Source organism: Mastacembelus armatus, chromosome 20 (genome assembly GCF_900324485.2).
Source record: "Mastacembelus armatus chromosome 20, fMasArm1.2, whole genome shotgun sequence".
NCBI lineage: Eukaryota > Metazoa > Chordata > Actinopteri > Synbranchiformes > Mastacembelidae > Mastacembelus > Mastacembelus armatus.
This window is the reverse complement of record NC_046652.1, coordinates 19,486,292-19,514,283: the sequence shown is the minus strand read 5'-3', so window position 1 is coordinate 19,514,283 and position 27,992 is coordinate 19,486,292. Positions and strand designations below refer to the sequence as shown.

At 45.4% G+C, this 27,992-nt stretch overlaps 1 protein-coding gene across 3 annotated transcripts; it reads right to left on the bottom strand.

The window, feature by feature from the left end:
* Positions 1–435: 435 nt before the first annotated feature.
* Positions 436–27,365, bottom strand: slc12a7b (solute carrier family 12 member 7b). 3 transcript variants are annotated; one of them, XM_026292712.1, is made up of 26 exons: positions 27,103–27,365; positions 16,835–16,929; positions 16,609–16,743; positions 15,853–15,999; positions 13,413–13,467; positions 13,068–13,198; positions 12,562–12,803; positions 12,194–12,405; positions 11,766–11,933; positions 11,578–11,676; positions 11,278–11,335; positions 10,953–11,127; positions 10,640–10,758; positions 10,405–10,503; positions 9,926–10,045; positions 9,559–9,663; positions 8,771–8,939; positions 8,282–8,477; positions 7,102–7,271; positions 6,862–6,993; positions 6,468–6,575; positions 5,324–5,431; positions 5,009–5,184; positions 4,199–4,213; positions 3,350–3,483; positions 436–2,827 (listed from the first exon to the last, which is right to left on the bottom strand). In XM_026292712.1, exons 1-26 carry the CDS (start codon positions 27,185–27,187, stop codon positions 2,736–2,738), a joined length of 3,345 nt encoding a protein of 1,114 aa, XP_026148497.1. In that variant the 5' UTR covers positions 27,188–27,365; the 3' UTR covers positions 436–2,735. The 3 variants fall into 3 exon arrangements, with proteins under 3 accessions (XP_026148497.1, XP_026148498.1, XP_026148499.1); XM_026292713.1 differs by having other exon boundaries at positions 5,009–5,178; XM_026292714.1 differs by lacking the exon at positions 4,199–4,213.
* Between the last annotated feature and the right edge of the window lie 627 nt (positions 27,366–27,992).

Below are 27,992 nucleotides of genomic sequence, written 5' to 3'. Positions count from 1 at the left end.
CAAAAGCTGTTGACGATGCTAAAATGAACTTTTACAAGTGTCGGTCGCTGGTTCCACATCGTGTACGTCACACCTGGTTCCTACTAGTACCTACTCTGGAGCAGGAGCTAAAAAAGTCCCAGGGGGTCTGAATCTTCCCTTTCCATCAAAATGAGAGAAGCAACTACGTGCAGAACTGTTCCTTTAATTATCAGCCCACAGTGTAATGTCACACATCAAACAGCACATTGGCATGAAAAAGGTTCCACACAAAAACGACAAAGGTTCATATGTAAGAACGACAACATTTCAGCTCTTTTAATAATTACTCACACACTCCACACAAACACACACCTTACACAAACACACACCTCACACAAACACTCAGCTGGCCCTCCCATACAGCAGAGGCTTTATTTACCATTTCTAAATGTAACGTGAGTCATGGAAGTGATGTTTTTATTGAATTATTTTATTTTCATTATTAACACAAATGAAAGTTGGTAATTATTTTTATTGAATCGTTGTTTGAGCGAAGCCTCAGTGACATGTTGAGGTAGATAAACTCCAGTCACCTCAAACATCAGAGCTGAAACATGGTTTAATGTGTTAGTGTAAACAAAAACTAATAACTTCCAGTGTTTCAAACTAGACATGTTTGATTTATATATATACAGAGAATTATCTCTGTGTGTTTGGAGGCTAAGATATGAAACTAAAAGAAATAATTCATACATGATAATTATTCGAACAGTTCACGTGAACCCTGGGTGCTGTACTCGTGTGTCCTTCCAGTCCAGGTGGGTTGGAATCAAACAAGTGCAGTCATTTTCACAGGTATGTTCTCTCTTCCTCTAAAATAACACTTAATGTAACAGAAGATCAGGTTATATGTCAATGAACACAACTATTTAGTTATACAGGCATATATCAACAACACAACACACACACGTCACACGGCCTTACAAAGAACTGCAAGACCATATGACGTTCTGCTTAACAAAATACTGCTCAGCTAACTTTAAAAAGAAGGTACTGAGGTAAATATGCATGAAGTTATTCTTTTCACTTCAATTGATCCAAATCAGAAGGTTCGAAATATCCTGGAAATGTCCATAGTTACTGTATGTGCAGAATTTGAGAATTACCAGAAGAAACATGGCGTAAATGATGAGATCCAGCATTAAGCGTCTAAGGATTAAAGAGGGTCAATGTGAGCAGCCACAGCAGGTCCTTGTTCAACACTTCCAGTCTCTTATTTTGGCACTTTTCCTCCTCCATATATACATAACGCAGGTCATCTCCTCAGTCTGGGACTCACAGGCCCAGAATTGTTGGTTTTTTAGTTTAACATCAACATTGAAACAGTAAATTAGATGGAAATGTTTGCCGTGTACGTTTTATCATGAACGTAGTCACCAAACAAAGTGTTACTGTAGGCGATAACGTCAAGAACACAACAATGTAAGTGCTGAATGTTCCGTAGTGCAAAGTTAATTTGTGCTTTTACATTTGAAAACGTTTGTTAAATGCTAATAACATAACAAGGCAAATTAATCTGCAGACTAGTCAATCTGTAAGACTAACTAGTTTATAGAATATATAACTATGTTATATTAACTAGTTTATATAACTATGTTATCTTAACTAGTCGTATGTCACCTTCATTTCCAACAGCACTACTGCAGACACTATAAATACACTTTGTACACATGAATATGTTAACAGATTATATTAACGTTGATTGTTAATTATGGCTATTTCCCATATTAAACAACATCGTGACTGATGATGAAGATGAAGGTGAAGATCCAACACCAGCATCCTGTCAGACTTTCCATCTACAGACGTTTACCGTGGTTCTAGACAGACTGCTGTCTAAGGACATTTCTCTAGTCAGAATGAAAACAAGTTTCTGAAAACTCCTAAATAGCAAATTGAGATGCAGAAAGTGTTTGATCTTAAAACCCAGACTGTTGTTCTGGTGAGATTTCTGTGGCACAGCACAAAGTCTAGTTTTCTACGTGTCTCTATAAACAGACTAATGACGAATGAAGGTAAATCAGTAAAGTGTTGGGCCACCATGTGCCAGAACAGCTGGACTGTGCTTTGATTCTACCGGTGTCTCACGGTTCTTCCAAACGGACCTGATGGTGGAGCAGAGCGCCGTCTGACGTGTGTCCAGGTTCTACCACTAGTGTTGACCATACAGTGACCCCCCTCCTCACAGACGGGGCCATGGTGGAAGAGACCAGTCCCATCAGGACAGAAATGTAATAAGCTGATCACCCAACAGATTCTGGACCCCCAGATTCTGGACCCCCTCACTGTGATTCCCTTTAATCCCCTTTAATCTGTTATTCGTTTATGTAGCTTCTAGTCTTCTTTCAGGTCCAGCAACCTCTCAGAGTCACGTGCACCAGACGACATTAACCAGTCATATCACACGTGAGCTTCTTTGCCCATGTTTGCACGTGAAGTGCCAGCAACACGCTAAGATCCAAACAGGAGGGAAAGAACATAAAAACATAAGTTAAATGAAAATAGAAAGTTTCTCTTCTCTGTCTCCCATATTGCCCATCATGGAATCACGTCGAGCTTGCTGTCTCAGCTGGTCCAATGATTCAGCAGTTTTCTTCAGTCCAGGGTCCCCCAGTCAATCAAACATGGTCCCGCCTCCAAGAACCCTGCCCTCCACTGAGCCCAGTTAGACTTCTTCATCCCAGAACCATGCAGGGTAGGACATGAGAGGTATTTTAGGAGTAGATGGTGATGACTTCACGGCCACCTCCTCGCACCAGGAGAACCCGGTTCAGTCCCTCGAGCAGAACCTCCAGGAACTCCATGTCTGAGCAGAGATCAGTCAGGGTATAACAGACAGGGGCCTGGAGACCATTACACAGCACTGAACCCCCCCTCTCAGATCTCATCCTAACAGTGGGGGTCACAAAGTCACAAAGTGACTCCAGGATTTGAAAGGTGGAAAATATTTTTAATGTGTTTTAAAGCTGAAGGTTAAACATTTAAAACTAAATGAAAGAACTTCTTTCTTCGGTCAATGGTACAAATCTTCTTCAGGCTTTTGAAGCTCGACCTCTCGTTCTGTTTCTGAGCCCGTTTTAACACAGGAAATGATCTGAAGCTGCAACAGCAGCTCTGAAAAGAGCTGAATCACTGGGAGGAGGGTGTTGAATGTCAACAGGAAGTTTCAACAGCTTGAAGACAGTTTGGTATCACTGAAAATATCAAACATTATTTTATATGTTTATATTTTACACTTTTCAACATCTATTTTCAACCTTTCAAATTTTCATGCTTATAAATCCTGCCATCACTGACAGTCAGAATGAACGGCTTTAATTCAGGATACAGTTTTCATCTCCTCCTCTGTTCTGTGGTGGGCCCGGCATGTTGAGCAGAACCAGGTGAGCCCCCTGTGATTTGTTGACCACCACCTCGTTCAGCTTGACGGCCGTGTGCATCCGACGGACATTAGTCTGGTTCCTAACATGACAGGAGCCAAACCACATACGGTGTGTTGGTTAAAGGACTTCTTCAGTACTTTAAACCCAGTGTGAAAACTGGAGCTGCCATCACATGTAAAAACACATGAATCTCCAGGACCACAGCAGAAAAAGCACAGGTGCTGCTCAACACGTCAGTGATATAGTCACTAATGCTGGACTCAGTCCTGAGTAAAGACTCTGAGTCCTTCTGTCAATGGGACATTTCAGTTCTCACTTTATCCTGATGTGGCACTGACTGGAGATTCAACACGGACCAAAGCGAAGGGTCTGAGTCCTTCCTGAGTGACACACTTTGTCATGTTAGTCATGTTAGTTTCAAACAGAAATCAGGAAACAGATGGAACATGCAGATTCATGCCCCAGAATCCAACGTGATTATTTTACCATCAGCCTTTAATAAAAGAAAAGGCATTTTTCCATGTGGCCTCTTCATCATCACAGTGTTGGATCATGGGGCAGCTGATCACATTAAGGAGGAGTCAACACTGATTGGATCAGGAATCACTGGGTGGATAATGGGAGGGAAGCTCATGCAGACAAAACAATATAGAACATCCATGCAAATTAAACACCACAGGACAGACAGCCACAGACACCCACAGACACTCACAGACACTCACAGACACACACACAGACTGAGGACACAGCACGAAACAACAAATATGGCCTAAAGCGAAGAAGACGGGACTTACAGACTCTCCCACTCTCTAGAAGGAGGAAAATGGGACAAAACAACAGAAACAGGTTTAGATGTTTCTGTGTCAGCTTCCAAATGAAATCTTGCTGTGACACCCAAAGGTGACTGGAGACCCAGAGAGTCACATTAAGGTGTTCACCTTGGTGATTCATGTCCTGTGAGACTTTCTGATGTTTGAACTACACATCATGTATCAGGCAGGTACAGTACTGAGGCGGAGCCTATGTGGTCTGGCCGTGCACTGAGACTGAAATGGCTGGAGTGTGCACACACACATGCATACACACACACACCAATGCAGCCTGAATGCACACACACATGCACACACTTGTCCCATTTCATCCTGTCAGACTCATTACAGCTACAACTACAAACACTGTGGTACTGTCAGTACTGAATGTAGTACTGCAGTATATATATTTATGTCCTTCATGAGTGATACACACACATAGATATACAGATACACATTCTATTACAGTGACACCTGTCAAGTCTAATGGTTGGGACCAGGGTCATAACCAGGTCGACCGACTGTAGATTCATCTTTTTAATCTCATTCATCCTTTCTGAGAGAGGCCATGTTGACTCCTGTGCACAGTATTTGGCAGGAAGTGCTAATGTTACGGTGGATCAGTGTGTTTTATTTTCCAGTAAAATACAAAGTCGATCTCTAATGTACCTTTAATCTGAAATGTTCACATCTACAGGACAAGACTTTCTCTTCCTGTTTGTTTAGTCCTTGAGTTAGAAACATGCATATGTTGTTTACTGGAGACTGGATCAGAGCAAACAAATGTTTACTTACGGTTTCATGTTAAACAGGTCACGCACAGCCACATTGGCATTTGCCTCGCGGTTACGGTTACGCTCTGTGAACAGCTTATCCTTGGTCCAGGTCATGTGGACCCGCTCGGGCCCGGTGTCGGACTTGTCGTTGACTGTGGCCTGAGTCGCTGAGTTCCTGTCATGGAGGAGCTGGGCCTCGATAGAAAGACCAAAAAGACGGTTGGTGGTTTATCCATTTATTTTCTGTGTTTGTATCTATTTTCTATTCCTGTTGTGTTTATGTGCAGGCCAGTGTGTCCAACAGGGAAATACGATGAGGTATCAAAGTGGCTACCTCATCCTCCTGAGCAGCCTCCATGGACGAGGGCTGCTGGCTGCTCTGGGTAGCACCTTGGTTCTTCCTCCGGATCGAGCTGCGCGATTCATCAGTGATACTCTGAATCTGAGCAGTGCAGATCAGATCATCATCAGAACAGAGCACATTGTAATAAAGTGCAGCTGCTGTCCAGATTTTGTTCAAATCCTGCTTCACTTAGATACAGACAGACAGACAGACAGGCAGACAGAGAGACAGACAGACAGACAGGCAGACAGAGAGACAGACAGACAGGCAGACAGACAGGCAGACAGACAGAGAGACAGACAGACAGGCAGACAGACAGAGAGACAGACAGACAGGCAGACAGACAGGCAGACAGACAGACAGGCAGACAGACAGGCAGACAGACAGAGAGACAGACAGAGAGACAGACAGACAGGCAGACAGACAGGCAGACAGACAGACAGGCAGACAGACAGGCAGACAGACAGAGAGACAGACAGACAGGCAGACAGAGAGACAGAGAGACAGACAGACAGAGAGACAGACAGACAGACAGGCAGACAGAGAGACAGACAGACAGGCAGACAGACAGGCAGACAGACAGACAGGCAGACAGACAGGCAGACAGACAGAGAGACAGACAGACAGGCAGACAGAGAGACAGAGAGACAGACAGACAGAGAGACAGACAGACAGGCAGACAGACAGGCAGACAGACAGACAGGCAGACAGACAGGCAGACAGACAGAGAGACAGACAGACAGGCAGACAGAGAGACAGACAGACAGACAGGCAGACAGAGAGACAGACAGACAGGCAGACAGACAGGCAGACAGACAGACAGGCAGACAGACAGGCAGACAGACAGAGAGACAGACAGACAGGCAGACAGAGAGACAGAGAGACAGACAGACAGACAGACAGGCAGACAGGCAGACAGAGAGACAGAGAGACAGACAGACAGACAGACAGGCAGACAGACAGGCAGACAGACAGACAGGCAGACAGACAGGCAGACAGACAGAGAGACAGACAGACAGGCAGACAGAGAGACAGAGAGACAGACAGACAGACAGACAGGCAGACAGGCAGACAGAGAGACAGACAGGCAGACAGACAGACACAGACACAGACACAGACAGACTCCATAGATTACCTCTCTCTCCCTCTCAGTCCTGGATAGTTGCATCTGCTTCAGCATCTGAGACCTCTGCTCCATCACCAGTGTCTTTTCATAGGTGAAGGCTGAGATGTCGCTATCATGCTGCACAACAACAACATAAACTGAAACCACAGCTTCCAGCTTTAGTTTGTTATAAACCTTGTTCCATAATCTGCCTCGGTCACGTCTTCGGTTGTAACAGACGATCTCACAATGGATCCTGGAGTTTATCCCCTTTATAAAGACTCAATCAGCTGTTCAGGTCAGAGACTGGAAGGTGACCAGAGATGTTTTCAAGCTACGTCTGCCTGTGACACTGGGTAACTCTTTAATCTCACGTTAACCTGCTGCTGACAGCCAACACATTTATCTAATCACACAGACTCACCATCTCCACCACCTCCACCTCTGCATCCAGTCGTAAGTGGTAAAGGAACATCTGGAGATCTTTCTTCATTTGGATGCTGTTGTCGTCCATTTGGGCCACGGTGAAAATACGCATCTTACATTTCCTCCACACCTGGAGGGAGATCAGACAGTCATTTGTTTCTTCTTCTCTCAGGAAGTACCATGAACAAGAGTCCGCAGTCATTGGTTAAAGAGAGACAAACACAACACACACACCAACCTTGTGCTGTCGTAGCAGGAAGGGCAGCAGCATCAGCATACCTCCATCATGAACCACCCACCACACATCAATGGTGCCCTCGCCCAGGCGGTCCTGGTTGGTGGGGAAACTGTCAATGTTCTTAGCCACAAGTAAGGCCTGATGGGCCGCCGTGGTCTCCCGCACTGTTTCTGGACAGGAAGAGGACAGAGTGTGTTTATGGGCCGCTGCTAATTACTCAGTGCTGGTTGTCTATGAAGGCGCTGACTCAGCACAGATGTGCACATAAAGAATATTAGTAGATTCTCATTTCTCTGACTGCAGGTTAAACCAATGTGGCTTCTATTTATTGTCCCAGATTCCTTCTGATTTTGCTTCTCTTCTGGAAATTATAGATAAAACCACACAAATCTCATCCAGCAGCATGAAGCCAGTGTCACTGCAGGATACATCTGACAACCACAGACCTATGACCACCTTGCTGCATTTCTGATTCTTTGGCAGCTTGGTCAGCTGCTGTGATGATGTCTAGACCAGTGCTCATGAAATTAAACAGGGGGAATGTCCCTCAGCAGAAATGGGACACATGGGACTGGATGATTCTTCACCAAGGCCAACATTAAGCCAGAGGTCATCAGTAGGCATGGGGGATCTGGCTTCAGGACCGTACGGAAATGTTGTCTACACTTTCAGTGCTCTCAAACTTAGGGATCTTCATCCAATCACTAAGAACCAACTCAATAGTCTGGTGGTTTCTGATCAGGTAGGAAATCCAAGTCAAGGAAGACGACTTTGGCTTTTGCCGTGAAACAGTCCCAAGCAAACTGGGCCTAAAGGCTGAACTGGCCTCCAAAACACAAGTTCACATGTCTAGTAATGAAGGATTCTGCTCTTTGCAGCTACCACAAGGGGGCAGTGTCCACCAGTCAACATGTGGGTCTGTCATCCTGAGAGTCTGCTGACACTCTGCTACAACAGAGTGGAAAACACTGCAGCATTTCCAACAGTCATATCTGTAAACAGCTTCTCCTCCAACACACAAACTCAGGTCTGTGTCATTTCAAAAAGCAGAACCACATAACCCAACTCCACATGAAGCTACCCCAAGACAAGCATCTACCCAGCAAGAACCCAGAACCATCTCCAGCCCCGAGACAAGCATCTACCCAGCAAGAACCCAGAACCATCTCCAGCTCTGTACCTATAAAATTCCTCCATGACACTGGGTCATTGGACTGCCTCCAGGTTCCAGGCCAGGCCATTAGGACTGTATTGTGCTTCATTCCCCCCAACCCAGCAGACTGGATGAGGTGGGAGACGCCATCTCTGAGGTTTGAAGACACCACGACGTGACAGAAACCTTTGGTCCGCTCTGCCGACATGTGAGACTTGATGTTCTGGATAAAACATGGGAGAGAACCACAATGAAGGACGTGGGGTAGAAAACTTTACTAACTGATTCATCGTATCAGCAGTGAAGACCTTTACTGTTCAGTTCCTGCTCATTCAAAACAATGTCCATGACCACAGCAGCCGGTGTCAGTCAGGGCTGACGCAGCACTTACATTCACACACGTAGAAGAAAAACATCTGATCTCGATGACTCCCACTAAGACGCTGAGCTGTGGAAGGTCAGATCTTTACACAAGCAGCATAAAACATGATCCGTGGTATTTAAGGTGTGTTTCACCTGCTCAGTCTTCTTGGCCTCCGTCTCTTTAGTGAGATAGGTTCCCTCTAAAACGCTTCCCACTATGGTCAGGCCTTTTCCTGCCTTCAGCTGGGTACAGAACGACAGCAGACGAGGATGTTTGACGCCGTGATCTGAGTCCAGGTTCAGGAGTACCAGCAACTGAGGCCTGAGCACATCAAGAGGGACACGGATATTTGTTTGTCTCACACAGAAACCAGAGTAAAGTGATTAGGAATCAGCACACACACACGGGGAACCTCTGTCTGAACGCTGGTTTTGGTGGTTGGTTTATGATTCACACAGAGAACCTTTAGTTTGTGCTTAGTCAGGTCCAGTTTGTTTTATTGAGGTCACTGATTTTGACACAGCCACTTATCGTCACATATTTGGGTCAAGGGTCAAGATATTTGTCACTGCACCAAATCAACTGTGTATCTGACCCGGCAGCATTTACTCTGGATCCTTTCAGGCTGCAAAGTCTTATCTTCCCCACGTTCCCTAAACATACCACCATGCAAGGTCATGTGAGGTCATGTGAGGTCATGCAAGGTCATGTGAGGTCATGTGAGGTCATGCAAGGTCATGTGAGGTCATGCAAGGTCATGTGAGGTCATGTGAGGTCACGTGGCGTGGGGTCAGCCATTGCCTCTGTAAAGATGAATCAAATTCCCCCTCTGTCTATTCTGGTCTGTGTTTTACACACCCTGACAGTGACAGGTGGCACCGTATCAACTGTAACACACACACACACACACACACACACACACACACACACACACACACACCTCCAGTTCTTGGTGTGGGGCGGAGCCTCCTCAAGGCGAATCAGAGCATAGCGAGCTGCATTGAGAGACAGACCACGAATGCCATCCCCCCACTCCTTCTCTGCCCTGAAACATAAAACGACTGACAATGAGATAAACAACAATAACAAACATGACTCACATAAAAATAGACTTTAATGGTGTTTCAACAACAACAACCTGTGTGTTTGCTCCAACAGTGACGTTCTGTACAACATCTATAGGTGTTTCAGAGCTCACACTGAAACATGCACTGTCAGTGCTTATAGTCTCCAATGTATGTGAAGCTCTTCTGCTCCAAAACGTTGATGTGAATGATGTGAATGTTGTGAATGAGGCCAGTCCTTACCCTCTGTATTCTATGTATTTGTAGATGCAACCAGCAATGGCCATGGCAACAATAGCATAGTACCAGGAGGAGATAAACATCAGGGCAAGACACAGGCTCATCCCCAGGAAGGACAGAGTCCTGTGGAGACAAGTAGTCCAATCCATTAAATACATCTCCATTCATTTTAATAGAGTCAGTGCAGTTCACTAAGATGACAACAAAGATATTTAGCTTTCCAAATGTCATAACACACACACACACACACACACACACACACACACACACACACACACACACACACACACACACACACACACACACACACACACACACACACACACACACAGGATAATACAGCTCATTTGTGTCGACTTATATTTCTAAAGAAAACGTCAGTAGTAGATTGTTGACAGAATAAACTACATGTTTTATTATGTCCCTGTCTGAAAGTAACGACAGAGAATGTCGTGCACATAATACATTGACTGCAAACCCACCAGTGGTAATATTTGAAGCGTGGTCTCCAGTTGGGAGTCCGCAGCAGAGTCTGAACAGCACAGGCGAGGTTGACAAACAGGTAACACATGAGGAAAAACCTGCAGGAGGATGAGACAAATCCTAGAACACTTCTCTCCCATCATGCCTAGCTCCACGTTGTGACCCCAGGTAAGGGGCTTAAAGATAAAGATAAATACATCGAGCTTATTTCTGGTGAAACAAACAAATACTGACATGGAAAGGATAGGAGCGACAGAGTCCAGGGAGGCGATGAGGATGCCGATCTCACAGATCCCAGCAGTCAACAGCAGAGCCCAGGTGGGTTCTCCATTAGCCTTCCCATGACCAAAGACCTAACATACAGAGTCAGGTGTTAACGTTTAGGGTGAACATGTGTATGGAAGCTTTTTGGTGACTTTATTTAATTTGCAGAGCACAAATCAGTAATATTTCCATAATTTCACAGCTTCTCCTCCGTCTGTGAAGAGCTTCAGCAGCTGCAGAAACAGCAGCGGACTAACAAACTTCTGCTCTGACTGTGACTGACCTGGAGGAAAGGCACGATGCCGTCACGTGCGATGGCCTGTAGCAGGCGGGGGGCACCGGTTAAGCTCTGCAGCCCTGCCCCACAGCAGGAGAAGAAGGATCCAATCACAATAACCCAGGGTGACGGCCAAGATAACGTTCCTATGACGAGGTTCCCTTTAACGGAGTCACCAAATCTGCAATGAAAGGACCATCATACACATTTTCATTCAGCCACGTCACGTGTTTATATATATATATGTGTGTATATGTAGGATCCATCTGATCATTTGTCTGTCGCTGAGTGTGATGTGTGTGTCTGGCTTTGTGATGACTGAGGCTCCTACTTGTCTCGAAGCAAAACTCCCTCGATGCAAGCTCCAAATAGAACCACACAGCTGATGTCTGGGAAGGGCAGTTCAGGAGGGTATTTTTATTCCACAGCTGTGAGGCTTTAAAGTCAAATACTGACAGGTGCTTTTGTTTTGGTCCTAAAGAGTCCGAGGGAACATTTGCTCTAACATGTGGCAGCTTGAGCTCTGATTCAAACCATCAAACTAATAATACTAATTTGACAACTCTGGCTTTAATAAACACTTCAGACATTTCTCCAGATGTTCAGCGCCACAGCAAAAGTTCAGGGATACAGATGATGGACGTGGTGGTGATAGCCAGGATGGTTCCAATGGGGATGGACTTCTGGGCGTCCCGTAGGTCACCTGATCGGTTTGAACCAGCCATGATACCTGGAAGGAGAAAGTCACACATGAAATATTAAGAAATAAAATGGTTCATAAGTCCGTAACACCAACTCCAACATAGCAGAGCGTGTTACCAGTGACTGATGGGAAGTAGATGCCGACCAGCAGCGTGAAGAAAGTGGTGATGTCATTGACCACGTAGGGCATGTAGAGATCCTGGGTAGGGTCACTTCCCCCTGAAGACGGCAGCTTCTTGTTTTCTACCAACACACCGGCTGGGCCGTACTCTGACCACATGTTCTCTGCATGAGAGGCAGAGAGAGGAAGATCTGAATCCAAGCAACAGACGCTGTAATAACATGTTTCCTTAGATGAAAACAAATAGGAATAAAACTGAAATCTGAACAAGAGGAGGAGGAAACAGATCAAAACACTCAGCACACACAGTTATTTACTACAAACTTGACTGGAGCCACACTAGTCTATGTAGTTCCTGTAGTTCCTGTGTGGGAACTAAAGGCAGGAAACCCTTTTTTAAAAAGCACAGTGTCTGTGCTCCAACCTGAGATGACTCCGCTGGTCAGCCCGGGGATGCCCTGCACCTGGGTCACATTGTTGTTGAAGAAATAGTCGTTGCAGGTGGCATTGAGCTCGGGCCCATCACAGAACAGCCTCCACAGCTTGGTGGTGACTGTCATGTTCTCTATAAAGTCTGTCTTAAGACACTTGTCAAAATGCTGGTTCTGCAGAGTTCTGTTCCCCAACATGCAAACACTGTATGAGGGAAAGATGAGTCAGACACACGAGTTAGACATAAAGCCAATGTTTTATAATCATGTAGAAATGTGACTATGTGACTACTAAATGAACGACTATGGCTCAGTGGGAAGACCAGTCCAGGACTTTTTGTTTTTAAAAAAGTGGACTCACGGAAAGTCTGGTGGTTCAAAGATGGTCTTGATGACGCCGGCATAGATGGCGAGGATGGAGAGGATGACACAGGCCAGGAAGACCAGAGCGAGCTTGTTAACATACTTCACACCCACAAAGACAACCACCGCCATCATGGCCAGGCAGCACGTGCCATAAACACGCATGTTATTGAGCAGGGCATCTGCCTCATCCTCCTTCCTCTCGGCTATGAAGATGGCCGCCTTAGGCACGATGTAGGTCTAAAGACACAGAGAGGACAAACAGCAACACACACTCATCAGCTTCAGCAAGGAGACGTCAAAAAACGTCACCTCTCACCCCTTTGTTTACAAAAACCTGACGACATTTAAATTCTGAATTTAAATGATATGAGTTCCATAATTAATTCCACAAGTTAAAATGTCAGTCTGGTCAAACACCTGTGGGTGAAAAGGAAAGACGCCTCCCCTGAATCTTAACTACAGATGCAGGATATCACCTGTTCACCTTATGGAGTCACTCACCAGCAGAATCTCAATAGTGCCCAGGATGTACATGGAGCCAGCAAAGGTCGTCCCCAGGTAGAAACAGAGACCTACAGCTCCACCGAACTCTGGGCCCAGAGATCTGGAAATCATGTAATAGGAACCTCCAGCTGGGAGAAAAGAGGATAGTGACGTTTATTAAACAAACATTTTATTTATAATTCTGTCAAATAGTCTGAGGCAAAAACATGACCTTTAAATAAAGATGTCAGTAAGAACACACCAGCTACTGAAATATATTATTTTATCCTTTTAAGAAACGAAAACAAAAAGACTAATCATTTGCAGTCACACTTCCTTTTCTATTCCTTCACATCTTCATACCTGGCACGACACCATTGGTGGCGATGGCACTCATGGATATGGCTGTTAACATGGTCTGTGGAGACAGAGGATCAGGTTCAGACCTTCAAACAGAATGTGGATCTATATCTCTGTGATCCACTAAGTCCAGAGTTCCACACTACAGAGCCAGTACTGCAGCTTGTTTCAGACCATTATGGGATGTAAGGGTCATTGTTGCTGAGTATATTTATAAAAGCCTGTTACATAACAGGACGGGGAAAGGACAGAAAGCCTCAAGATAAGAAGCATCAAAGAGCCGAACAAAAGGGAGGAAGACTTTGGGTGAAAGAAAGAGGACGAGGAAAAGGCATGAAAGTGGAGGAACAAAGAAAAGGGAGGATGTGGAGGAGGAGAACGAGGACAAGGTCAGGACCAAGATAAACCGGGTGCTATTTGCTGGGCGTCCTGTTTAAAGTGGCGGACAACGTAGAGTAAAGCCAATTACGTGACAGTTTTACCTCCTGCTTCTAGTGAAAGCCTAAGCAGCTATGTGGCCTCGGCAGCTTGGGCCTGGCCACAAATAAACAAAGCAGCATGTCCTCACTGATAAAAGACTCAGTTCCCACAATCCATCTGGGCTGAGGTGGAGTGACAACAGGATCATCCATCACCAAAAACTAACCAGTGATATAAATATCTAAGTGTCAGTCTGTTGGAATAAAGACACCTCCAGGTAACTCAGAGTCACCTGTAGACCTAGTCTGGATTGGACTGTGGGGTAAAGCTGCAGTACCTGGACAAAGACTATGTCCACATATGTCCACACATAAAGAGCCATGGTTTTCTGCTGGGTCTTTCCAACATATAGAAACAGAAACGTCTGGGATTCATGGCTTCGATTGGTCCTTGGTCCTTTTCTGGTTTTGTCCACAGTGTAAATTAAATGGAGGCTGGTAGAGCATTTCATCATGGGACAGAAATAGTCCTGAGGGGTTTGTGCTTTTCCTGATTAAGCTGAAGTAATCCCTGCAGCGGGATTGGCAAATATAGGCACCGTGTGTGTGTGTGTGTGTGTGTGTGTGTGTGTGTGGAGGGATTACACATCAAGCTGCCAAGTATCATCAGACACTAGTGTGTGTGTGGGAACAGTCACCTGTGGCTAAATATAGAAGGGGTGCTGGTCATTGTTGGGTTGCAGTCCCCAGTTCCCAGTCCTCAGTCCCCAGTCCCCAGTCCTTAGTCCCCAGTCCTCAGTCCCCAGTCCCCAATCCTCAGTCCTCAGTCCCCAGTCCTCAGTCCTCAGTCCTCAATCCTCAGTCCCCAGTCCCCAGTCCTCAGTCCCCAGTCCCCAGTCCTCAGTCCCCAGTCCCCAGTCCTCAGTCCTCAGTCCTCAGTCCCCAGTCCCCAGTCCCCAGTCCTCAGTCCCCAGTCCTCAGTCCTCAGTCCCCAGTCCTCAGTCCTCAATCCTCAGTCCCCAGTCCCCAGTCCCCAGTCCTCAGTCCCCAGTCCCCAGTCCTCAGTCCCCAATCCTCAGTCCCCAGTCCCCAGTCCTCAGTCCCCAGTCATACTTTCAGCTACAAACTGAACAATGTCTCTATATTTTTACTTCAGTTCAACTTTCATGTCACTCACACTGTCCCTTTAAGTCAACTTTCTCTGAACCTCTGTAAAAAGAGGCAGAAGGTTCAGAGGTCAAAGGTGACATTCTCAGATTAATTAATCTAAATATTTTCTAACTCGACCTCAGGCCACAGACTGGACTCTTGATAAACCGTTTTCTCATCAGTTCTAGATCAGTTTGTCTGGATCCACCAAAACCAGCAGGCCTATAGATTTGTTGTCCTGAGCCTTAATGGACAGAAGAACCACCAACCACACACACACACACACACACACACACACACACACGTTTCCACTTGGCCATTAGCTGCAGCTGTAAATGAAGTTCAGCTCTTCATGTTATTAAACACTCACCCACTGAACTTCAGCCTCATCCAGTTCTTAAATAAACTAAAAACTCACATTAGGTTTTTCACACTTATTGACATTTGACACTGTTCGTCCTGTTTCCTTTTCCTCTCGACTCTGCTGCTTCGTCACACACATTATTTCACTGCAGCTTCTCCCAGTGTCCAGCAACTATTCAAACCATTTGACAGTTCGGCTTCAGAAACTGTATTTTCTGGTCCATCGGTGTAATCAATACATTTCCACCCTACAGCATTAAAGGCTGAAGCAGAGACTTTGCCCCCAGTGTCAGCAAAACACAGACGCCCTTGTTAGACTCCTCTTCACCATCAGTGCCATGGATTCATTAAATGACTGGGTATGTACTTTGATTTTGCTGGTCATTGTTGTATTTGTAGTTCTAGAACCTCACATCTCTAGATAAGGACAGATATTATAGGAAATAATAATAATAATGTAACAATAATAATCTTAATGCCATTACTGCATCTGAGAGTGATCGAGTACTCACACAAGAGCAGCACAAGCCAACGATGACCAGGGACTCCAAGATCCCTGCAGTACCGACAATCCATGTGAGGCGCAGAAACAGGATCACCCCTAGAATATTCTGGAGGCAGGGCAGGTAGACTCCCATGAAGGTTCCCATCTGTGGGCTCTATAGAGAGAAAAGACAATTACTGGACCAATCGAGCGTCAGCTTCGCCCAGTTGTTCCGTTATCATCTAATGGGAGGAGCCTGAGGCATAAATATGAAAACATCTTCAAGTCAAATGTTTGACTGGTCTTTGGACTGGTCTTTGGACTGCTCTTTGGACTGCTCTTTGGACTGCTCTTTGGACTGCTCTTTGGACTGCTCTTTGGACTGCTCTTTGGACTGCTCTTTGGACTGCTCTTTGGACTGCTCTTTGGACAGATGAAAAGCTAGAGAGCCTGATAAACAGGAGACTCTGGGTCATACAGGTATTTTGTAAGACACATCACTGCTCTATGTAAGTGTTGCTGTGTTTTATAACTACATGTGTCCAACTATTGTTTCTACCTGAAACTGACTTGGGGTCTAAAATCTTCAGTCTTTAGCTTTAGGAACCACAGAAGTTCCTAAAACCACACAGTCCTTCTGTGTAATAACTGGTTCAAGCTTTAATGTGGCAGGACGGATGGAAATGTATTAGACGCTTTAGTGCAAAGCAACAACACAGCATGAAAACATTTATATTAAATATAATAAAATGTAAAACTGCAGTATCCACTGAACACTGAGCACCTTAACAGCCTTCTTCTTGGAGCCTTCATCGTCATCATCAGCATCCTCGTGTTCCTGGGCACCCTGGGTGAGGTTGGTGTAGTTTGCCACTTTATTAAGCAGCGATGACACCATGGGGTTACTGTCCATTTCCTCCTGCAACAGACAAAGGAGACATTACAACAATCCAGATGTGGTTAACGATGATTTGCTAAAGCTGGTGGAAGAATAACTGCTGGTCTGTTACCTCAAACAGAGCCATGTTTGTGCCGTCATAGCTGTTGCCTTTGTCGTTGTCAGTGCTGTTGATGAAGGGACTGTTTTCCTTTGGGACCCCATCACCTGTGCAAACACAAACACAGGTGATGGCACATAAACACACCCCACTACCCATAGTTCCACACCACGAATGAAGAAGATGCCACAGTGAGAGTTTCTTCCGTAACATCACTATCTCAAGTCTTCAGTGAATATTCTTCAGTTCAGTTCTGCTGCTTCTCCCTTGTGCTCAAATGAGGGTTGGGGAACCCAAACAGACGTTCTAGTGCAGGTGCAGGGCTCTTTAAAGGCATGAAGCCCTGAATCTGAGAACGTCTTCAATGAATCACGCTTGGATGAACTTAATTCTGTAATACTACTATAATGCCACTTCCTGTATACGTATATGGTCGTACTCCCATAAATAATAAAGAATACATTAAGGTTAATTACAGACCCCCCCAATAGGGGCTAAGGCCCCCTATATCTAAGTCACACTCACACACTCACACTCACACTCACACACACACACACACACACACACACACAGAAGCAAACAAACGAACGATTATCTAATCTGATTATACAAACATATCTTTAGTAAACCTTCAGTGTAGTTAAGAAAGATCAACATGTTGAACTTACACAGTCGATCCACATCATACGGCCTCAAACCAGTTAATTCTCTAATTCAACCTGAGGACGCACAAATACACAGCAGACTGTGTCTTCAACACAGTTAAACACTGTACTGCATCAAGACACAAGTACAAATGCAGTACTCATTAGATAATGTGTACTAATGTTTATTGGTTAACTTTATTAACAACCAGTCCTCTGGTCCATCTCATTAGTCCCTGGAGCTGGACTGTGGATTTCATGGGTAACTTTTACTACTTGATCCAGCTGCAGGAGGATAAGAGGCTTAGTCTGCTGGTAATCACAGGGAAAGTCACTCTGTCCTTGGTCTGCATGCAGTGGGAAATCTACACTTAACTCATTCCTTCTTTTGTGTGTCACAATATAATTATTACTATTGTTGTCCCCCAGACAGAGAGCCAGGGCCGCTGAGAAGGGTGGCCCCTGAAGCAAGCTGGGCCGATCAGAGGCAAACTGGAACCTGAACCCTTCTGCAGAGCAGTCCCATAGACAGGAACATTTATGGTCATGGTCTCTGCTGGGATGGCCAAGCCGCATACAGCAACAGGACTTGGGCAGCAAGTGTCCTCTGGACCACTTGGAGCATCAACATGGGCATCCCCTCTGGGCCACAAGAGGTGTCATCATGGCTGGACCCCTCTGGGCCACAGGAGGCATCGGTGTGGTTGGCCCCTCTGGCTGCTGAAGATGTCAGCATGAGTGGCCGCATCTAGGTTGCAGGAAGTGTCCCCTCTATGCAGCAGGAGTTGTCAATATAGACAGCCCCCTCTGGGGTGCAGGAGTGCAGGGACTCTGGAAAAACCCTGGAGCTACTCCACCCTTATACTGTTGACTCCTCCAGAGCTTGGCAGCACAACTGACACAGATTCATATATGAACTGGGGCTCAGACCAGGATTGGGGGGCAGGGACACAGGCTGGGATTTAGACCCATGCAGGGACCCAGATTCAGGGAGGGATGTGGACTGGGGATCTGGTGGTGGCTCTGTATGTGGAGCTAATTATGGAGCTGTTTGGGGAACTGGCCATTAAACCTGACAAGACCCTGTCAACATGAGAGAGCACAGCTGAGTCTCATGAGGGCCTGGACCTCTGACGACAGACTGTGGGTCACATTCCCATCATGGAGCAGTCGTCACATTCAGTTACGACAGTTAGTTGTTTCAGCTTGAGTTAGATAATGTGGGTGCAGACAGAGAGAAGCAATGAAAGATGGTTTCCACTTTAATCTAAGTAGAGGTTCCTCTGCAGTGTCAGCATGAACTGCTCGTCACGTAAAGAGAAGCAGGGTTAAGTAAATCCTGCAGAAGAAGAGAGAAGGGGAAGCCAGAGATGAGGAATAACAAGTTACAAGACGATACAGGAAACTATGGTCTGTATCATGTGTCAGGATCGATACAGCTAAGACTGTCTGTCTGAAGACTCTGTTAATATGCTGGGCTGAAAACCACTGGTGCTGTTCAAGACACTGGGATAACAGAACATTTGAGGTGGAGCCTCAAAGCTTCCACAAGCTGAGATAACAGGAAGTGAATTAGATCAATTATGGATGAATTTAATTATTTATCTGTCAATATGTTTTAAGAGAGTCCGATAAAAACCATGACGCCTGCCAAGAGCAGTTTTAACCTGAGACTGTTATTGTCTTTGGGTGGGAAAACGAAATAAGCTACGTGGAGAAAGGTTGGAGCCAAGCTGGTGTGATCATGGGGCTGATGGTTCAGGGAATGAGCAGGACACAGTGGAGTCTAGGCCCAGACTTTGTTATGTAAACTACCCAGCCGACCATCATCCTGTAGAGGCCTGGATCAGGGGGTGGACTCTGGCTGGAGCTGGTCCTAACTGACACGGGTCGGGAGGCGTGGAACATCCTGTCTGATGGCTGATTTTATGCCAGGATGCAGGGTTTTCCTGGGAGGATTTAGTTTGGTGTTGGGCGTGGGAGGATGCAGCCAGCCTATCAGTCATACATCACTTCCGCCCGTCCTACACACCACAGGTAACGCTTCTCTTAAATGACACCAGCTAAATCCTCTTTCAGGATTAAACTGGCAGCACCGTTTCCAACTGGGCTGACGTTCCCTCTGTTAAAGGTGTCTGTTGCTGAGGTTCTTTATTTGCCCATCAGGAAGTGCTTACAGGTTAGAAGGTTGTTATCACAGAGGCCACACAAACACTGGTGCTCAAACTTTATGTTTGGGTTTTTCAAAGACTGTCACCAAAATGTAGAGTGTTGAGTTAAAGAGCTTCAGACAGTGTGGGAGAACAGTTTTACCTCAGGACCCCACTAAATTATGTCTTGGGAACATAAGACATCAACGACTAAACATATTCAGATTTTAAATACACCACAATTTCCAATTCTGAATTTGACTCGTTGACTAACAGAATAAAAATAAAGTTCAGGTCATGAAATCCTCCTGTGACCTGTGACCTGTGACCTTTCCAAATCCTTTTGCTGCCACACAGGACAAAGACGACGTGTGTGTTTCCTACAGTCCTGACTGTTGGTGTGTGCACAGCAACATGCCTGTTCACGTGTGAATGTGCTGTGGTCCGGTCCTGAGGGACATGATCCAGATTCATGTACAGTAGCACCGACGAGCCTTGTTAGCAGATGTTAGCCTCTGTGCTCATTACTGACACAGCTCCACAGGAAACCCCACTGATGTCCAACATCATTAGGAAGAGTTGGTCCTTATTATCCACAGGGGCAGTAGATTTTAAACTCAGGGCTTAGCACCGTCACCATATATTTCATATTTCTAACAGAAACTCCCAGCTCGTCCCTGAGGTCTGCCTTTTCCTTTGAGTATATTTTTATACTATTTAAGCTACTAAATGTACTTTAGTGCCGCAGGATCTGATATTGTGGCAGTTTGTACATGTACGTGTCAGGTCACTAAACCTGTTGACCAGGACCCTGAGACAGTCTTGGTTGGAGTAGAGGAGGTGACTAAATTTATAAAGACACAGCTTCAGATTCCTTTAGCTCTTTAGTTTATTAGCTTGGCCCCAAACTTCAGCTAAATCTGAACCTTGTTTTCAGTGAAACTCTAACAAGTTAATTAAATCCTTGTTCTCCTTCTGGTTCAGGTTATTGTAGAGTTATTCTAATATTCTCACCTACCCAGATTATGTCAATTCAACTTTAATTCAACACAAAAACTAAAATATAATAAATTCAGTTTTCATGCCTTCATTTGAATTTGATTTAAAGAATTAAATCTAGTTATTCTTCTTCTCTCAGGAGTTTATTTTCCCTCATCCCTGAACCATCAGCACACGCCTGGACTCTAACACAAAACTACCAGAGACACTAAATAACATTTACATTAAGACAAGTGCAAGTTTGTCCCACACAGAGACCAGTCTGTCCCGCACAGAGACCAGAGACCAGTTTGTCCCACACAGAGACCAGTCTGCCCCGCACAAAGACCAGAGACCAGTTTGTCCCACACAGAGACCAGTCTGCCCCGCACAAAGACCAGAGACCAGTTTGTCCCACACAGAGACCAGTCTGTCCCGGACAGAGACCAGTCTGTCCTGCACTGAGGACAACTTGGGTTGATAAAGTCTTGTAGCTTGGTGTCTGTCTTGCTACAGGTGGATTCAACAGTACAGACAGACAGACAGTACATACAGACTGACTAACAGACAGTAGACAGTCAGTACAGACAGACAGAGAGTACAGACAGACAGACTGACAGACAGACAGACAGTAGACAGTCAGTACAGACAGACAGAGAGTACAGACAGACAGAGTGACAGACAGTAGACTGACTGACAGTACAGACAGACAGACTACCTAACAGACAGTACAGACAGACTGACAGACACTCACTGACTGACAGTACAGACAGAGTGACAGACAGTAGACTGACTGACTGACTGCCAGTACAGACTGACTGACTGACTGACTGACTGACTGACTGACTCACAGACTGCAGCTGTATCGTCATTAAATATTAGTGTTGATAAACATCTCTGTGTTACTGTGATATGTCACAGCCAAAGGACGGAGGCTGCAGAATAAACACAGACTGTATATTTTTGTGTCTGGTCTTGGTTTTGTTGCTGAGAGAACAAAGAGAGAACAAAGATAAAACTTCACTCCGACCTTATTGCTGAACTTTGGCTGCTGGTGTGACAAGAGTCACGGTTTGACCTTCAGCTGAACTGATGTTTCTAAAGTGCGTTATAAAATAGTCATTTGAGAAAGTTTCTTTAAAATAGAGCAGAAAGATAAAATATACAGAGACCTAAGCCTGGTCCTGGTCCTGGTCCTGGTTCTATACTGTGGAGCAGTGAATTATTAAAATGATCTGCACATGTTTGATCAGGTATTAAAACAGTATCAAGTCACAGTTTTTGTCCTGATTCATTTTAAAACTGGGATAAAGTTAAAGTTCATCTCTGCCCAGTGACTTTCACCGATTCACCTGCAGGTTCAGGTGTCACTGATAAATGACCGTGCATCCTATTTGTCCCCACTAAGCTGCATGCGGTGGCGAACCGTAAGCTGCCTAACTCTGTTTAGTTCATGACTCACTGCACCAAACAAAACAGCAGAAGAAAGAAAAGCTGGAGAACAATGTTCATTTCAAACGGAGACAAGTCAGGACTCAGCTCACACCTGCAACGACCGCACAAACGTTCAAAAAGCAAACGGCAGCTGAAGCGGCAGCAGCCAAACGTACCCTTACGTCGAGAGCCTGCCCTGTGCTCCATTCTGAGGAGCTGGAAGGGGGCGGGTGGGGAGGGTCCTAGTTGTGGTCCCTGGGGAACTCCAGTGAGGGGGGTCCAAAGTACAGAGGTAAAAGCAAGTGAAGCGCAGAAGTCGGGAATGCTGCCTGTGCTGTGTGGATTAATGAGAGGATCAGCTGCTGCTGTGACAGAGTGTGTGAGAAACAGCCCTGTGACATCAGACAAGCATCACACACACACTGACACACACACACACTGTCACTAACACTGACACACACACACACACACTGACACACACACACTGATACACACTGACACTAACACTAACACATGCTAACACATACACACACACACACAGTCACTAACACTAACAGTGACACACACACACACACACACAGATACACACTGACACTAACACACACTAGTACATACACACACACACACACACTGACACTAACACTGACACACACACACACACACACTGATACACACTGACACTAACACTAACACACGCTAACACACGCTAACACACACTAAAACATGTTAACACACACACACAAACACACACATTTACACACACAAACACACACGCTAACAACAGGTGGCATCAAACAGCTGTTTGTTTCAATATATATGTTGTTTTATTTTCAAACTCATTCTATTGTTGTTATTCTATTGTTATTCTATTATTATTCTATTATTATTATTATTATTCTATTATTATAGGAATCCTAACCAACTCTACTCTCTGCATTTGGCCACAGGTTCTCATCCACATCACATCGTATGTGTTCTAGGACAACACACCTAGAGAAGAGTCTTTGTCCATGTCTGATCCATCCCTGTCAGTCTCATATGAGCACACGTCCAGTCAGGCTGCAGTCACTGTGTCCAGGAGAGACATCTGATCATGAGGTTGTTGGTCATAAACATTCCACCTCCATGATTTATTACACGATCGATTATAGTTGCCCTGATCTCATCTGAGTCTACAGCTCCTGATCTTCCTCTTCTTCTTCTTCCTCCATCACACACGTCTCCCTCTTGGTCTTTCAGCCACTTGTCTATGTCCATGTCTACGTCACAATGCAAATTATTTATCTAAATTATTGTCCCCTTTTAATAGATGGCAATGAAAATTATGTAAAGGAGACAAAACAAAGGCTGAGCTGCAGATGATTTTGAACCAATAATCATTTATTATTTGAAACTGCAGATAATTCTGTTCCCTAATTTAACTGATCTCCAGCCTGAGCTTCAACTGTTTGAATCTTTATAATAATATCAAGTTTGAATGACAGACTGACAGTGAACTTCACTGAGGCTTGGCAGCTCCACCTTACATGTGAGTTAGTTTTAAATGACTGCTTCAAAGTCATAACATATGAATGACACTTAAACTCAGTATTTGATTTATGTGCAAACTTTAGTTCAGAGTCATCAGATAAAACATTGACGCCTTTTAAAAAATTGTCAGATGATGAAAATGACCTGGGACGGTCGGAGCTGGATGTGCTGCAGAGACACTCCGAGACCAGACAGTGGTTCATAAACCTTGTACTGGTTTGTCTGCGGTTGATGTGGTGGATAAATCTGTCCATCTAAGACACTGGGGACACTAATCAGCTAATGAGATTAGACTAATCCTGGACTTTTATGAAGCACAGGAGTCAAAGCTTTAAAACCACCTATCACTGCATATAAATACTGCATATAAATACTGCATATAAATACTGTGAGTATTAGTATCACCGGCCCAAGGACACAGGGGGAGCTCCGAGTGTCATAATACCTGGGAAAGAGAAAAACTTGTTTCCATCTTTATCACTGTCATGGCCCAGATGTGACAAGGCGGAGCTCAAAGACGAGCTACCAAACGACACAGCACCAAAGATTTAGTGGCATCAAGCTCAACTTGGGTTCATGTTGGACTTTTATAATGTGTGTATCGCTCACTGTGTGTGTGTGTGTGTGTGTGTGTGTGTGTGTTGTGCTCGAGGGTTTAAAAGCTTAAGGCTTCATTAAGATGAACAACACAGCTCGTTACACAACAGTGTCCACACACAGTAGTAGCTGCTCCCAGTGTGTGTCTGTTGTGGTACAGCTCAGCATGTGTTTCTCTATAATGTCAGTAGGTGGCGCTCAGCTTCCACCACCAGACTGTGGCTCACAGTGTAATAAATGTGTCCTCAGAAAGTGGAATAAAGAAAGAGGGTTGATGTAAACTGGGATTATTGTGTGGACCAGGGACCTGCTGGAGCCTATCCCAGCTCTCTTTGGGTGAAAGGCAGGGGTCCACCCTGGACAGGTCCCCAGTCCATCACAGGGACACATAGAGACACACACGGTGCTGCCCCCTTCATTACATTTCAGAGGAAAATGCTGTAAATGCTTTCCCTCCGTTCACCTGTTTGTCCACCTGGGTTAAATACAGTGAGTCCTCTGACACTAGCTTCATTATGTGCTTGATACTTTTCTCTGTAGGTCCAAGAGACAAACAGAGTCTCATGTCGAGTCAAGTCACGTCTGTCTGAGTGTCAGAGAAACATCCATTGAAGCTGACAGGTGAGTTTTATTTGTTTTCCCTGCTGAAACATATCAGCCACCCAGTTATAGACTCAGCACTGACCTTTACAGACCAAACATTTGATTAAGTTATATCACGTCCTATTGCTTCACTCAGTCCCCACGTTCCCAAAATAAGACTAGAATCTATTCTGAATGTTGACAGAACCGACGTAGAGGGGGCAAGAAGTGAATGACCACATCTGATCGTGCTGCTGCGGATGGAACAAACAGAACTGAGCACTGAGGCCAACGCAAACACAGTGAAGGTTGAGTAACGCCGCAGGGTCGGGGCGGACACGCTGCAGTCCAAAGAACCTAGAGGTTTCCAAACTGAGACCAGAAGGTCCATTCCTGCATCTTTCAGACCAATAATTTCCATAATGATCCACACATCACCTGAGTGGAAGGTTATTCCAAACATCGGAATAAAAAGACCCTACAAAGTACCGTATGTTTGCATCTACGACTGTCAACGGCCAATCAGAGCCAGTAATCACATGTCTGGGACAGGGGGGATATCAGACCAACAGAAACTACAGTGTCCCAGACTTAGTGTTGACCTCTAACTAACTGTAGTGATTTATTTCATCCTGCACTGACCCTCTCCACTCAGGGGCAGTGAAGAAAAGACAAGCAGCTCTGACAGATTATTCCAGATTCAGTTCCTCGACTTACTGTTTTCAAAACGGACTCACCAAGTGAAAAAAAGAGGCTATGAAGCGATTTAGAGGCCAAATAATTCAGGAAACATCATCCCCCCATGACAGATTCCCACAGAGATATAATAAAGATCAGACCTGCAGTCCAGGTACATGCAGTGACGCCTTCAGTGGACAAGAGGCCAAAGACACTGACGAGGTTTACAAACAGTGAACCAGAGGCCAAGCAGACTGTAAAGAGTTTGATTGTATGTTCAACCTGCTCAAGGTTTTTCTAAAAACCCAGTGACGTGTTCTGAGACAAGGCCAAGAGGAGGAAAGATGACAGCTGGTGAAACGCGATAAGGAATCCTGAGTTAGTGTGATTTGGTTAAGTTTGCATTCCTGTGGTTTCTTCTGCTTCAACAGGACAAAAGCTTTTTCTTGAGAAACACCCAGAGGGACGAAGGTTTGACATCATCTGCTTGGTATTTTCACTGGCTTGGTGCTCGTGATGTTAAAGGGACGTTCAGACTGTGTATTCATGGTGCAGAGGAATAAACAGTGGGAACAGAAAAGCAGAAGAAGAGACGTCAGTGAGAATAACACTACAGCAGGGGGCGGGGCCTCACCTCCTCCAATACGACCAACGGGAGGCGAGTCGGCAGGATAATCAATACCAGTGGCAGATATTTGACCCTGGACTCAACATGTTCATGAGCCAACAATATTTTCCTTCCTCTCTTAGCAAAGCACACGAGACTGACTGTGACAATCAGACACTGATCCTTAGACAACACAAGCCGAGTCACGGCCCGTGTGACGTGTCCGTCCTGACTCTCCCACTATTATTGTTGCAGCAAGAGCAGGGATGGCGTGTGTGCAAACATCACAGGGGGAAAATCAAAGCACAGAGCCACACTATGATTTCCTGCATCGGAATAAAACGTCTGTGAAGTCCTACCAGGACGAAGCCACAATTGCAGCTCCAGAGCAGCATTTAAAGGTCGGGAACCTATTTGTTCATGGCCATGTGCTATAAAAGCAGCAGCTTCACTAACAACAGGGCCCTTGATGCCCCATGCTAAGAATAACAACAATAAATAAACAGTAAACGTGGCCCTGGCTGGGTTGGACTCTACAAAGCACATAGTGGTTCTCCGATTTTAACTGATGTGCCAAAGTTCATGAACGTTCACGTGTGTCATCCCTCAGATAAAGCACTGTCACAGTTACGCTGCTACTTTTATATTAGACATCACTGGCAGATCTTGGCAATGGGGGGTCGGGGGTCTCACTGAGTCTCACTGAGTCTCACTGAGTCTCATTTAGTGTTTGTTCCTGTATAAACTAACCAAAGGAACAAAGAGAACAAAAGGAACGTGTCAGTGGAGAAAGAGGTCTGGAAAGATATAATTAAAACCAGGCAGCTGTGTGAGGATGAAGGTGGATAACGGGAAACACTAAAATGGAACAAGCTTCATGTCATGGTCCCTTGAGTGGCAGCAGGATGTGAGTGAAACCTTCATCCAGCAGCTGTTTGAAAGTGAAGAAGCCTTCCCTAAATCAGAGTCTTGTTCCCGACACATGCAGGTGGTGGTCACCCCTGACATCAGGGCACTGACACCGGTTCAACAGGGACAAAGTCGCCCTCCTGACCCTGCTGATCAAACCTCTGATCTCACCTGTCTGAGCGGTGCTGCCTCCCCCCTCATCCTGGGCCTGTCGGGTGCCGTCCTTCACCGGGACCACAGTGAAGTTTGTGGGCATTTTACACCACGTGTGTCCTGCTGCTCACACACTTGTCTCTGCTCTGCTCCCTCTCTCTCCTCGGCCGCTGCCTCGTCTCTTCTTCTTCCTCTTTCTTGCTCTCAGCTGTTTGCATTTATATCCTGCCTGGACAGACGTCGGTCGCACCTCTGAGTTTTTGTTCCTATCGCTATGATTCTGCTGCACACCCATGTGACCCCAACCCCTCCCCCATGCCCTGCTCCGACTGTCCAAATAAGGAAGCACAAGACTTCCCTGCCCAGTGGAGACACACACACACACACACACACACACACACACACTTACATGACAGGCATGTGTGCATATCTACAAGTGTGTGTTCCTCTTCCTGGGAAAGTCGCTCAGTCTGACACCAGCAAAAGCTGGAGCTGCTCAAAGAAAAGACGAGGGTCCAGAGCTGTTTTCCACAAAGACACACTGGACCTCTCAGACCTCTCAGACCTCTCAGACCTCTCAGACCTCTCAGACCTCTCAGACCTCTCAGACCTCTCAGACCTCTCAGTGTGTTAGTGCACAATTTAGCACATGCACCTGACAACACACTAACTCAGCTTGTGCATTAGATGCGTAAAAACATTCTTATAGAGGAAACAGCAGCTAAATCAATACAAGCATCAATGTGTTTCCAATCCTTCCTTCTATTTTTTACATGTATCATCCAAACTCACGGTGCCGTCCAGGCCCTCAGATTAGCTTATCGCTAATTTCCAATTGAAGGTAATGCAAAGAAAGCGCCACCTGTCTGTGATGAGACACGCTAAAACAAAGCCATCAGAGGTACAAG

Bases quoted from the DNA above. Each gene is read 5' to 3' on its own strand.
- slc12a7b (XM_026292712.1), bottom strand. From the start codon at position 27,187: ATGCCCACAAACTTCACTGTGGTCCCGGTGAAGGACGGCACCCGACAG. The intron at 11,677-11,765 runs GTAACACGCTCT...TTCTCCTTCCAG, and splicing joins CTACTTCCCATCAGTCACTG to GTATCATGGCTGGTTCAAAC. The intron at 10,504-10,639 runs GTCAGTATTTGT...ATCCTCCTGCAG, and splicing joins GTCGCTCCTATCCTTTCCAT to GTTTTTCCTCATGTGTTACC.